The sequence below is a fragment of the Mandrillus leucophaeus genome, unplaced genomic scaffold (genome assembly GCF_000951045.1).
Source record: "Mandrillus leucophaeus isolate KB7577 unplaced genomic scaffold, Mleu.le_1.0 Scaffold147, whole genome shotgun sequence".
NCBI classification, from domain to species: Eukaryota; Metazoa; Chordata; class Mammalia; order Primates; family Cercopithecidae; genus Mandrillus; species Mandrillus leucophaeus.
Genome location: NW_012101443.1, coordinates 201,516 through 215,462, shown reverse-complemented (window position 1 = coordinate 215,462; position 13,947 = coordinate 201,516). Strand labels below are relative to the sequence as shown.

Sequence of the window (13,947 nt, the reverse complement as noted above, 5' to 3'; positions counted from 1 at the left end):
GATGTGGTTTCACCATGTTGGCCAGGCTGGTCTCAAACTCCTGACCTCAGGTGATCTGCCCACCTCGGCCTCCCAAAGTGCTGGGATTACAGGTGGGAGACACCGTGCCTGGCCCAGGAAAGTCTAATCTTCTAGGCCTCATTTGGCCCAGGAATGATCCTCTCAGGCTACCTCCTCAAATTCTCTCAGAGAAGTTTGGCTAGCTCCTTGGTAAGTCATTCCTTTACTCAACACATAACTTTCGAGGACCTACTACATGCCAGGCACTCTTCTAGAAGCTGGGACTAAAGTAATAAATATAACAGACAATACATTTGGCCTCACAGAACTTACAATCTAGTGTTGAAGACAGATAATAAGAAGACATATTAGTAACATATAAGAGACTATTTTAGAAAGACTGTGCTAAGAATAAAAAGAAGGAGCTTCTAAGAAAATATTATGCAAGAAAATAAAGAAAAAAAATAAGGATGGGTAATATAAAGTGTACATGGGATTGTTTGTGACCAGCAGTGGGGCAAGACAGGCATTTTAGATAGAGCAGCAAGGGAAGACCTCATGACTTTAGAGTGAAAATGTGAAAGAAGCAAAGGAATTAGTCATGGGGGTGTCCGCGGGGAGAGCATTTGGGGGAGAGAAAACCACAAATGCAAATATGTCAGAAGTGAGCCTGGCATTTTCAAGGGGCAGCAGGAGGCCACGTGGCTGGAGCTTTTGCCCAACAGGGAGAGAACTAGGAGGCTGGTCCTGGTGTCCTCGGTCCTAGTTGGTCACACAGCCTTGTCAGTCATGATGGCCTCCTCATGAAAACGAGGGCAACTTCTGTGAAGCTCTTATAACAACTTCTCATCAAAGGCATCTCTCACACAAGCAATGTGCTGCCCTACTTTGCTATTCTTGACCGTGCCATCACATAATAAGCAGGCGATCCATTATCCATACTCACTAGGCTCTATTGGAGTTCCACAGCCGGCACAGAAAAAATTCTGGGCTGCTACCACAAGGTCCCTCCTGAATACAAAAAATGATACTAGTTACATTTCAGAGAAGGTCAATGGAATATTTTTCACTAATTAGAAAAGAAATTGCTATCGTGACACTTTTCTCAACTAAGGGCCTTAACTTTGTCACCTTTCATTTGGGAAAGAAATAGATTTATTCAATACAATTTCTAGTTGAAATTTCTGGGTCTTTTAAAACTACAACTAATTTTTATTTCTTTTTTCCTGAGACAGGGTCTTGCTCTGTCACACAGGCTGGAGGGCACTGGCATGATCATAGTTCACTACTGCCTCAAACTCCTCAACTTGGCGCAAGTACTCCTCAGCCTCCTGTGTAGACAGCTAGGACTATAGGTACATGCCACCATCCCCAGCTAGCTTTTTTTTGGCTTTATTTATTTATTTATTTTTGTAGAGATACGGTCTCTATATGTTGCCCACACTGGTCTCGAACTCCTGGCCTCAAGTCATCCTCCTACTTCAGCCTCCCAAAGTACTGGAATTACAGGTATGAGCCACTGTGCCCATCCTTAAAGCTACGTCTCTTTAAAAGCTTCTGCTAGGCCGGGCGCAGTGGCTCATGCCTGTAATCCCAGCACTTTGGGAGGCCGAGGCAGGCAGATCATGAGGTCAGGAGATCTAGACCATCCTGGCTAACACGGTGAAACTCCGTCTCTATTAAAAATACAAAAAATTAGCCAGGCGTGGTGGTGGATGCCTGTGGTCCCAGCTACTTGAGAGGCCACTCCCTGGTCTCTGTAACATTTTTTAACTATAAGTGCTTTCCCGGAGATTAAATGTTCCTTTTTTAGAAGTTTATCCATTCATTTTTATTTCACACTGATTGTTCTGGAAGATAAAGAGGTCCAGTCTTTTAAAATTATCATAGGCTGGGCGAGGTGGCTCACACCTGTAATTCCAGCACTTTGGGAGGCTGAGGTGGGTGGATCACTTGAGCCCAGGAGTCCAACACCAGCCTGGGCAACATGGTGAAACCCCATCTCTACCTTTTTCAAAAAGGAAACAAATTTTTAAAAAATTATTGTATATAATTTTTAAGTTTTGGTATTAGCCACTTTAAAAAATCTCCTTTAAGCCTATTTAATTGTGAGTTGCTATGTAATATTTACAATTAGGCTTGCATAGTTGAATTCTCAACTTGTCAAAACTTATAGAGGCCCCAAAAGTCCATGGTAAACAAGAGGAAAAAAAAAAACCTAACCCAGAAAATACAGCCAACTTCCCTTTCCCTAAAACAAATCTTCCTGTGTTCTTTAGCATATGTATTTTTTTCACCTACTGCCATAGAGCGTCAGGTGGGATCTGTTACAATGTGATTTAAATGGATTGGAGGCCCAAGCAGCAGCCCATACTTACTTGAGTGGTGGATGAATATTAAATATGATTTGAAATCTAGGAGGAGCCCAGTCTTCAGTCCCTCTGATCCTAGACTTAAATTTAATTTCCTGTACAACATTCATACTGGATTCAAAGTTTTTTCGGACACGCTCTTCATTTACAACCTGCATAAGACGTAAAATGATTTAGGAACAACTTAAGCATAATTCAAAGAATTTAAATTAAAGGAACATCTAAATGTATTTCCAACAGTAAAATTTACCACGAAAAATTAATAGTGCTTTTAACTGAACTAAAGGACATACCAAGAGCCCTCCACATCTCTAAAGCCATCTGCAAAAGAATTGCTTTAAACACCACCCAGATGAGATCACTTTTCTTAGTATTTTTAGTTCATTTATTTCCAGACTTCAAATTTACTGTAAGTAGGTCATTTTGACCTGGAATGCATTTATGAATAGCAGAAGTCTTACCCCTCTTAGTCAACAGACTGACAAATGCTACCAATCAGAACCCCTATCATTATTAGTCTTCCCCAGAAACAGCTCTATTAAGACCATTCTCCTTGCTTATAAATGTTCAGTGCCTCCCCCCAAACCACTGGACCTTCCTACTGTCATTTAAAATCCAAACTTCTCAGCCGGTGCAGTGGCTCACGCCTGTGATCCTAGCACTTTGGGAGACCGAGATGGGCGGATCACTTGAGGTCAGGAGTTCGAGACCAGCCTGGCCAACATAGTGAAAACCCATCTCTACTAAAAATACAAAAGTTAGCCAGAAATTGCTTGAACCCTGGAGGTGGAGGTTGCAGTGAGCCGAGCTTGCGCCACTGCACTCCAGCCTGGGCAACAGAGTGAGACTCCACCTCAAAAAATTAATTAATTAATTAAATTTAATTTAATCCAAACTTCTCAAATTAGCATTCTACATCCTCCGCAATTTGGCTACCATCATTCAAACCTTATTTCCATAAAGAACAACCTCTCGCACACAAATAGTCACAAACGGGTATTATCCAACCGCACCAAATCACTCTGCTCAAGCGCATAGCATGCCCCTCTGCTTTTGCTGCAGCTCCCTTTTGCCAAGAATGTCCTCCCCCAACCTTTCTACCTGCCACAGTTCTGGCCAGCCCAATACTTAGCTCAAGTTCTGAAATCTGCAATCAGCCTTCCTACGTTCCCCCGGTAAAATTAAACACGCCCTCCTCTGCACTTCGAGGGCATTTTCCCTACCCCGATTTTAGCCTTTGTCATAATATTCTCCACCCCGAGAAGGCTGGCTGCTCTCTGACAGCAGTGAGCAGTGTGTTCCATGAGGGAACCAACATGTACTTTCCAGTGAGGCAGCCTGGTCATGACTCCTGCTTCACGGCTGACCAGCCCTGCTGGGAGACTGGGCCCAGCACTTAAAAATAAAAATAAGGACAGCCTCTACCTAATAGGATACTTATGAGGATTAAAATGTGGACTGCTGGCTGGGCATAGTGGCTCAGGCCTACAATCCTAGTTCTTTGAGAGGCCAAGGTGGGCAGATCACTTGAGGCAAGGTGTTGGAAACCAGCCTGGCCAGCATGGTGAAACCCTGTCTCTACTAAAAATACAAAAAGTTAGCTGGGCATGGTAGCAGGCACCTATAGTCCCAGCTACTTGGGAGGCTGAGGCAGGAAAATCGCTTGAACCCAGGAGGCGGAGGTTGCAGTGAGCTGAGATCACGCCACTGCACTCCAGCCTGAGTGACAGAGCAAGAATCCATCTCAAAAAAAATTATAAATAAAATAAAATAATGTGGACTGCTGAGCAGTCTCTGGTGCACAATAAGTACTCAATACATGCCAGTTTCCTCATTCATTTTGAGTCTCCCCTAATATCCAATGACCGTACAAGGAAACACAAATGTTTAAACTGAACAGGGCAGGCAAAATGAGGATTTAGGAACTTTCAATTCAAGGTCAATTTTTTTGATACTTACTATTGAGCCAGCTGCACTCAGGGAACCTGCCAGCTGAGAATTAACTAGTGACAGCATCCAGCACTTCCGGAACACGCGGTACAGCTCTTTGGCTAATAGTTCAGCAGAATTGAACTCTGGCTCATAAGTGACACTGAAATGTAAGAGATGCAAAAACCAGGAAATTATATTCATGAGGAGTATGTTCAGGGTCTTCCTGAGGTTTTCAACTGTTGTTCCCAGCCCCCAAAACTCAGAAGAGGCTGTCATATGAGATGACGCATCAATCACTCACCAGGTATCTTACTCAACATAGCTCCTCCATGTTCAATAAATAAAGCATCTTTTATTTACTGAGGGCACTAAGACTTAGAGGTGTGGTGAAGGAGCACTGGTTTTAGAGTCAGAAGACCTGCATTTGAGCCCTGCTTCTACCTCACAGCCTTCGCGTCCTGAAGCACATCCTGTATGAGTCTCAATTTTTATGTCTATAAAATTAGGTTTAAAAATTCATAAATACATGGTCGGGTGTGGTGGCTCATGCCTGTAATCCCAGAACTTTGGGAGACTGAGGCAGGCGGATCACCTGAGGTCAGGAGTTCAAGATGAACCTGGTCAACATAGTGAAACCACGTCTCTACTAAAAATACAAGAAAAAAGTAACCAGGTGTGGTGGCAGGCATCTGTAATCCCAGCTATTCAGGAGGCTGAGGCAGGAGAATTGCCTGAATCCAGGAGGTGGAGGTTGCAGTGAGCCGAGATCGGGCCATTGCACTCTACCCTGGGTGACGAGAGCAAAACTCGGTCTCAAAAACAACAAGAACAAAAATCGTAAATATACACACACATGCATATACAAAATTCGCCCAGCCTGTTTAACTGAAATGAGGATTAAATGAAAATGCATACAAAAGCCTTTTATATATTGTAAAACACTATAGAAACTTCGGGGGTGATTGTTTCAATTCTAGGTGTTAATATCCTAGATTCGTGGGAACAAATTATTGGAAGTAGTTGAAGTAGGCCCAGAATGTCAGAGGCCTAGTGTTCACACTGCCTCAGAGGTGACAGCCCAAGGGTCTATGTGCACTGTGCACGGAAGACAGATACCTCTTAGAGGAGTTGCAGGAACAGCTACAGGTTTCTGCGATATCATTAAAATCTCCAAGCTCTGTGGGAAAATAAAAGAAAGAGTGGTGAGGTCATTTAGTCTGTTTCATTTCATCGCAGTCCATTTTATAAGAACACTAAAATCACTCCCTGCATCTCAGAAAGAGCAAATTATTCAGCATCTCCATGTTTCAGGTTCTGAGAAATGGACAGAACAGATAATGAGAGTACAGATAATGATCAAAGATGGGATTTCATCTGAAATTTCGCCAAAATATAACTGAGAGGCCAAGGAGATATCAGACCACAATGAATATCTGTTTTCTCATTCAACTCTACAAGTGAGATGGAAGATTAGCTATCCAGACATTTGAAACAAGAACACCCATATATATATAAATATATATATAAATATATAAAAAACATATATATAAATATATATATTAGGGACATAACCTGATTTTGGAAGAAGTTGATTCGAATGCCACTGTAGCATAGTATTGTGTGTGATGTATGTTAGTATGTGTATGTGGATGGGATTGGGGAGGCAGCCAGTCACATCCAAGTAGTTTCCAAATCTTACCTAAAATAACAAATTCATCAATGTCGCATTGGCAAATCTCTTTCACATCATGGTAAGTACGTGTTTCAGTCACTGGGCTGACCTGTAACACAGCACAACCTAGACAAAGAAAGGAAGGAGGTTTTTACCAATAAGAAGAAAAACTGTACAACCTGCAACACCCAACTAAATAGAAACTGGGAAATGAAGAGGGCTAAAAGTTTAAGAGAATTAAACATTTCAACTTAAAGAATTAAAAAATTAGGGAACTGTTTGTGTGTGCTTTTTGCATTCACTATGATTAAGTGCCTGTAATCCCAGCTACTCAGAAGCCTTTCATCACAAAGAAGCTATTTGCAGTACATCCAATGTTTTAAAATACTAAAACACTGAAAGCACCTAAAAGTTTAATAATAGGAAATTGATTTTGCAAATCACACGATTAAATACTATCATTTAAAAATGTAAATCTGCCAGGGGCAGTGGCGTGTTCTTGTAGTCCCAGCTACTCAGGAAGCTGCGGTAGGAGAATCACTTGAGCCCAGGAGTTCAAGTCCAGCCTGGGCAACGTGGCAGAACACTGTCTCTACAAAAAATACAAAAAAATTAGCCCAGTGTGGTGGCCCGGCCTGTGCCTGTAGTCCCAGCTGCTCGAAAGACTGAGGTGGGAGAATCACTTGAGCCTGCAAGGCGGAGATTGCAGTGTGCTGAGATCATGCCACTGCAGTCCAGCCTAGGTGACAGAGTAAGACCCTGTCTCAAAAAAACAAATGTGAAAACTAAAGCAACATGATTATTAATACTATTAGTATGAATAGCATTAATACTATTAATACTGATAATAGTATTAATAATCATTATATGATTAATTACATTGTTAATATAATTATATAATCATTGTAAATATAAATTTGTAAAACTGTCTTCATTTGAATAAACATAGGAGAGAAACACAGAAAAATGAATACAGTTGTTTAGGGAAATAGTCTAGCCCATAGTTTACATAGAAGTTATGTGGGCTGGGCATGGGGGCTCATGCCTGTAATTCCAGCACTTTGGGAGGCTGAGGCAGGTGGATCAATAATTTGCTCTTTCTGAGATGCAGGGAGTGATTTTAGTGTTCTTATAAAATGGACTGTGATGAAATGAAACAGACTAAACAACCTCACCACTCTTTCTTTTATTTTCCCACAGAGCTTGGAGATTTTAATGATATCACAGAAACCTGTAGCTGTGCCTGCAGGTTTCTTGAGACCAGCCTGGCCAACATGGTGAAATCCCGTCTGCACTAAAAATACAAAAAAAAAAATTAGCCAGGCGTGTTTACAGGTACCTGTAGTCCCAGCTACTTGGAAGGCTGAGGCTGCAGAATTGCTTGAACCTGGGAGGCAGAGGTTGCAGTGAGCTGAGACTGAGCCACTGCATTCCAGCCTAGGCGACAGAGAGAGACTCCGTCTCAAAAAAAAAAAAAAAAAAAAAAGTTATATGAAGGATTTTGCAGTAGGCTGGCTGACTTTAAGAACCCATTCTAGCTGGGTGACTATGGACAACCACCGTTTCCAGCTGCAGTTTCCTCATGGGCAGAATGGGGGTAAGAGCGCCCATCTGTGTTTTTCACTGTCTTTTGCCCATCACCCATAGTAACATATAATTTACATTGTGACTTAGTACAGACACAATAATATGTTTAACTGATAAAAAAACAAAAAACTTTCGGGAAACATTGCTCACCCTCAGCAAGATGCACTCTGATACTTTCTACTCTTGTTTGTTTCTTTTTTAATGTTCTCAGGACCAACTGACAGTTTGAGTAATACCAACCCACCTCATGGAGGAACATCTATTGCCACAAATGTCACAAGAGAAATACTTAATACAAGATAAATATTTATATTTGGAGGATAGAAATGTTCTTAATTTTCATTTAACATATTCATATTTATTAATGTTTTCTTAAAGTTTCAGCTACCATCAATTTCTACCCAACCACTATTTATAAAAATACCTGTTTCAGACAAGGCATCATACTAAACACAAATGCGAACAAGACAATGTCTCATCCATCTAAGAGTTTAAAATCTCACGAAGGGCTGGATGTGGTGGCTCGCGCCTGTAATCCCAGCACTTTGGGAGGCCGAGGCAAGTGGATCACCTGACGTCAGGAGTTTGAGACCAGCCTGGCCAACATGGTGAAAGCTTGTCTCTACTAATAATACAAAAATCAACTGGGTGTGACGGTGTGTGCCTGTAATCCCAGCTATTTGGGGGGCTGAGGCAGAAGAATGGTTTGAATGTGGGAGGTGGAGGTTGCCATGAGCCAAGATCATACCACTCCACTCCAGCCTGGGCAACAGAGCAAGACTCCAACTCAAAAAAAAAAAAAAGTCCCATGAGGGAGCTGATATACTACCAGACCTAAATCACACACACGCACAAAACACAGTTGCATTGCATGGGCCTTGAGAAGTTCTGAGGCAGGGCTCTGCACTACACAACTCCAGGGAAAGCCATGCATGCAGATGGCACTGGAGCATTCTGGAGCACAACCTGTGTTTCATTCCACATGGATGATGCCCCTCCCCTGGGATACAAACCAGGGAGCATGTTACAGTGACAGTGGCAGGAGATTGCTTCTGAAGGATGGGAAGAATGAAAGACCTGATGTGTGGTTACTGGGGGAACCCACATTTCAGGACATCCTTCCCAAAGCCATGGGGGGAAATGTCTGCCAGCAACTATACACAGTCTAGTTCAACTACAGCTCACCATCCGGCCAAGGGGAATGGCAGGAGATTCCTGTTTAAAAGGCAAGAAGCAGCCAGATGCCACAAGGCTAAAAATTCTAGAATAAAATGTGGCACAAGGTCGGCAAGCCATTATAGAGGACAAGAAGTTGTGATCCAGGAAGACAGATATGTGCAGGATAAACTAGGGGAAACAAGTTGAAAGGAAAGAGGGAAAATTAAACCAAATCAGTTTTGAAGAACTAAATTGTAGTTCTTACAAAATGACTAGCCAGAAGGCTACTGCAGCGGGCCAGGTAAGGGATAGAAACAGGAAATGGAAGGAAGAGAAGTGATTATGACTGAGAAGTCAGGATTGATTTGTTCACTAACTAGAAACGGGACAGGAGCACAAGACCAAGGAAGAAGAAAGAGTCCAAGAGAGAGCCCAGTGTACTAAAACAAGAATTACTTCTCCACCCATATTCATTTTCTCCCTACTGGTAGCCTCAGAAGGCATGATCGTCCATATCACATTCCCCCAGCCCTCTGGCTGCATCTGACCAATCAGTCATGGACATCCAACCAAAGCAAGGCCCATCAGGTGCTCTGCCCTGGGATCTGGATTGAGGGTCCTGCAAAACTGAGTTGTTGAGCTGTGAGGACCTGGCTGAGTAGTCAGGAAGACTACAGAGCTGAAACTAGATGCCAGGGGTGGGTAGAAGTAGGTAGGCTACAGAAAAAGAATGAAGCAATTGCTAGAAAAAGAAGAGGTGAGAGGCTTAAAGTCCGCGAAAAGATAGACACTGGAGCTATGTCTATACTGGTCAGATGTGTTCCAGATATATTTCCCACAACTGGGTTCAGTGAGAATGTTCTGTATCTTAAGACAAAACAACCCTTTTAATTTGAGCCAGTTAGTGCATTCAACAGGCATTTGATCGTACACCTATTCTGGGCCAGGCATTATGCTACACAACATATGGAGTGAGTTCTTCCTCTGTTATTGAATATTCCTGATTAACGTGTAGCAAAGGAAGTCAAGAAGAAAAGCAAGCTTTAGTGGTTTTCTTTGGAAGGAAGAGGATTGTGAGGGAGTGATGGAGAAATGACTAGTTTAGACATATTAAGTTATAGGTTAACTATGCCCACCTTTATGTTGCAGTGAACATATGTGAACAATGAATAAAATGAAGCATTTTAAGTCACCCAGAAATGAAGTATTAAGTCAGAGGTCCTGAGGGATCAGCCAGATGGACAAGGCTCCAGCCATAGACAGCAAGCACTTAGAAGAGATGTCCAGGACTGAAAACATAGATTTGCGAGATAATAGCTGGGAAGGAATAATTGAAGGTGATAATTGAAGGTGTATAGTAGGTTAAATATGCCAGGAAGCAAATACAGATTTCAAAAAAGAATATAGGACTGGAGGTAGGACTTAGGAAATGGTAAGAAAGGAGCAAACCCTAACATGAGCTAATAGCTTAAGCACTCGTCCGTCGGGGAAGAACCCCTGGGTCCTAGAGTGAGCCGAGCCGTTCCTCCTCAGTGACGGTGATGCACTGTGCTGGGTCCTTGCCTCTGTTCTACAAGTTACCCCACAGGGCTTCCAGGTCCCGTGCTCCAGCATGCAGGCTCCTTGATGGAAGGAGCACACCCTGTGTACTGCTGATGCTCAGCACCTAGCATGACACAGGCTCATTACTGAACAAAAAAAAAGAAGACTCGTTGGAAAAGGAAAGATGGTGTAAGAAGAGCCAGGAGAATGCCATGTGACAGAAAACAAAGGAAGAGGAGACATCAGCCACTTTTATTTCCAGTGAAAAAGAAAAGTAGGATGAAGTCCAAGATTAAAACAAAAAACAAAACAACAACAACAACAACAAAAAAAAACCATAGGATTTGACAACTGAATGGAGCATGATAACCAATCCTGACCCAAGACAGCAGAAATGGTGAGGATTACAGAGGTTACTCAAGACATTTTTAGACAAAGGATTTAAAGACATACATGTGTCCTCCTTTATCTGCAGTTTCGCTTCCCGTGGTTTTAGTTACCTGCAGTCAAGTGATCCAAAAATATTCAATGAAAAGTGGCAGAAATGAACAATTCTTAAGTTTTAAACTGTGCACCACCCTGAGTAGGATAATGAAGTCCCACACTGTCTTGCCATGTCCCCTCTGGAACATGAATCACCCTTTGTCCAGCATACCACACTGTATATACTAGTCACCCACTAGTCACTTAGTAACCCTCTTGGTTACAAGAACAACAAAAAAAAGTAGTGTATGTAGGGTTTGGTACTATTTGAGGTTTCAGGCTTCCACTGGGGGTCTTGGAATATATGCCCCGTGGATAAAGGGGAATTACAGAGGAAATGTACGTGAAACACATGACATACAGCTTTCTCGTATTTGCCCAACTTGCCTTCATAGCCACTGTATGAAGAAGGGGAAGACCCAGACTCTTGCTTTATGTTGGTATCAAAAGTCACGTCAGAGTCAGGCTGATCACTCCCAAGTAACCCACTGGCTTCTTCTTTACTCCAGTTCTCTGTCTGCTGTGGACTCAGAATGTTCCACTTCATTTTCTCCATTGCTGATATAATCATATCTGCAACATGAAAGTGGGCATTTTCCTGCAGAAAAAGAAGTCAATTAAAATACACGCATAATCAACTTTTTTTCGTAGAGGGTAGATGAGATTTGAAAAATCAAGGCGTTCTATTTAAGTGGAATTAATGCATATCAATATAAATATTTATTTAACTGAGTTGTCATAGGTCCCTCTATGACTTATAGCACACATTGTCCAGAGCCGTACATTTGGCTTACTGTAATCAACGGACAACTCAAGTTGGATTTCTTGTTATACAAAACCTTAGGCTGGGGGAAGCCTAAGCCAGACATCATTTATCAATCACAGAAAACTTTCCAGCTGAGCAGAGGCACTGCCTTGGAACCCTTCTTAGCTTAGTGTTTCTAGCAGTCTCTATCAATGAAATGCTGAGGCCAGGCGCGGTGGCTCAAGCCTGTAATCCCAGCACTTTGGGAGGCCGAGACCGGCGGATCACGAGGTCAGGAGATCGAGACCATCCTGGCTAACACGGTGAAACCCCGTCTCTACTAAAAAATACAAAAAACTAGCCGGGCGCGGTGGCGGGCGCCTGTAGTCCCAGCTACTCGGGAGGCTGAGGCAGGAGAATGGCGTGAACCCGGGAGGCGGAGCTTGCAGTGAGCTGAGATCCAGCCACTGCACTCCAGCCTGGGCGGCAGAGCGAGACTCCGTCTCAAAAAAAAAAAAAAGAAATGCTGAAAGGAAACCTATTTGTAATGCTTCATCAAATTGAAGTTTCCAGATTAAATCAGAACAACATTATCTAAAGAATTAAGACTCTATGGTTAAAAAGAAAGAAGATAGTACTCACCTTTTCTACATCAACAGGCAGCACAAATACTTCTGGTGAGAAGGAATTCAAAGAAATGGTTCTTCTACTGACTTGAACAGCATCTGCCAATATAGCAAATTATTAAAAAATGGAGAAAAGGGAGTTTAAAGATTACCTAATAAAATAAAACAATTCTAGGAAGCGGCTTTTAAATAATGTAAAAAAACAGTAAGCACAATTCTAGAATAAATTAAGATGACAGACAAAGAAAGACATGGCAGGTCTTACAGATACTGCTTTAATGATGGTCATTTCTAGGAGAGGCTGTTGGAGCAACTGGGAGGTATCCTCAGCCACCAGAGTGGAGGAGACCAATGAGGAAAAGGGTAGAAAGAGAATATGGTCCTGGGAAATCCCAACAGGGGCTAGGGTAGGGTGAGAAACCACAGTCCAGAAGCAGGGTCCTAAGGATTATGAGATCGCTTCTCTAACTCATTGTGATTGACCTTAAACTTCCTTTTTTTCTTCTTCTTTTGAGACAATATCTCGTTCTGTCACCCAGGCTAGAGTGCAGTGGTGTGATCACAGTTTAGTGCAGCTTCAACCTCCTGGGCTCAAGCGAATCTTCCACCTCAGTCTCCCTAGCAGCTGAGACTACAGGTGCCACCATGCCCAGCTAATTTTCTAAATTTTGTTTGCAGAGATGGGGGTCTCATTAGGCTGCCCAGGCTGGTCTCAAATTACTGGGCTCAAGTTATCCTTCCACCTCGGCCTCCCAAAGTGCTGAAATTACAGGCATGAGCCACTGCACCCAGCCCTAAACCTCCTGTCTAGAGAAATAAAATCCATCCAAAAAAAGGTCAGCATTGCTTCTCTAAGATAGTCTTCTTCCAGTCAAAACCAACAAACTGCAGAAGGTACATTCTGCTGACACATCCATTCCTGCACCCTTAGCCACTCCATTACTAGCAATGACCACCATCAAAACAAACATTTTTTCTGTCATGTGATTTCTTACTGCAGCATTTAAAGCAAAAATTTCTGTGTCAAGAGCTGAGATGTCCCAACCTGCTAAATTAGAACAAAATGCTGCACATGGTGGTGACACAGCTCTCAGCGTGATGGAGCTGCAAGCAGGATCATTCAAATCCTTTGCTTCATGTTCAAGAAAGTAGTTGTTGCATGGAAAAACTTGGACTTCTTAGCTTCAGAAGCTATGGGTTGGCAAACCTTTTCTATAAAGGGCTAGGTGGTATATATTGGAGGATCTGAGGGCCATACAGTATCTGTTTCAACTACTCTATTCTGCCACTGTAATGAGAAAGCAGCTATAGACAAAAGAGAAATTCATTTATAAAAACAGGAAGCTGGCAGGATTTGGTCCACAGGTCATAGTTTGCAGACTCTGAGTATAGAGGAAAGAACACAGAGAAGAATTGAAACAGAGTAGATTCCAGTTCCAGCTGTCCATTCACCGGCTGTGCCTCTGCATCAAAATGCTCTCAGCCCTGAAATTGGGATATTTATCAGGACATTAAGGAGATAAAGGCAGGTGAAAGCGCTTGTGAACGTGTAGTTCCTACGCAAACCAAAGAAACTGTGGAATCCCTTCCTACAGTCTCAAGAAATGCTTACAGATGCAGACAGTCTTTCCCTAAAGTATTTCCCCCCCAACAAAAAAAAAAAACCAAAAAACCCTTTTGCTGCCATCTGAGATGCAGCGGTCATAGGAATATCCACGTCTTAGTGGCCAATAGCTGTTTTCCCTATTGCTGCCTCCACACCACAGAAAGAAAACCCGATCACTCAGGGCTTCTTTTTCTTACTCTTATAGAATGAATCCCCTCTCTGAG

General features: G+C 42.5%; 1 protein-coding gene across 1 annotated transcript in view; it reads right to left on the bottom strand.

The window, feature by feature from the left end:
• The window catches only part of KIAA0226L (KIAA0226-like ortholog), a 60,057-nt gene that overhangs the window by 20,599 nt on the left and 25,511 nt on the right, over positions 1-13,947 (bottom strand). Inside the window, exons 4-10 of the mRNA XM_011974640.1 lie at positions 12,134-12,216; positions 11,134-11,344; positions 6,004-6,102; positions 5,421-5,481; positions 4,332-4,464; positions 2,379-2,524; positions 947-1,011 (exon numbers count right to left, since the gene is read on the bottom strand). Of these exons, the coding sequence (XP_011830030.1) occupies positions 947-1,011; positions 2,379-2,524; positions 4,332-4,464; positions 5,421-5,481; positions 6,004-6,102; positions 11,134-11,344; positions 12,134-12,216 (798 nt within the window). The remainder of the gene's footprint in view (positions 1-946; positions 1,012-2,378; positions 2,525-4,331; positions 4,465-5,420; positions 5,482-6,003; positions 6,103-11,133; positions 11,345-12,133; positions 12,217-13,947) is intronic.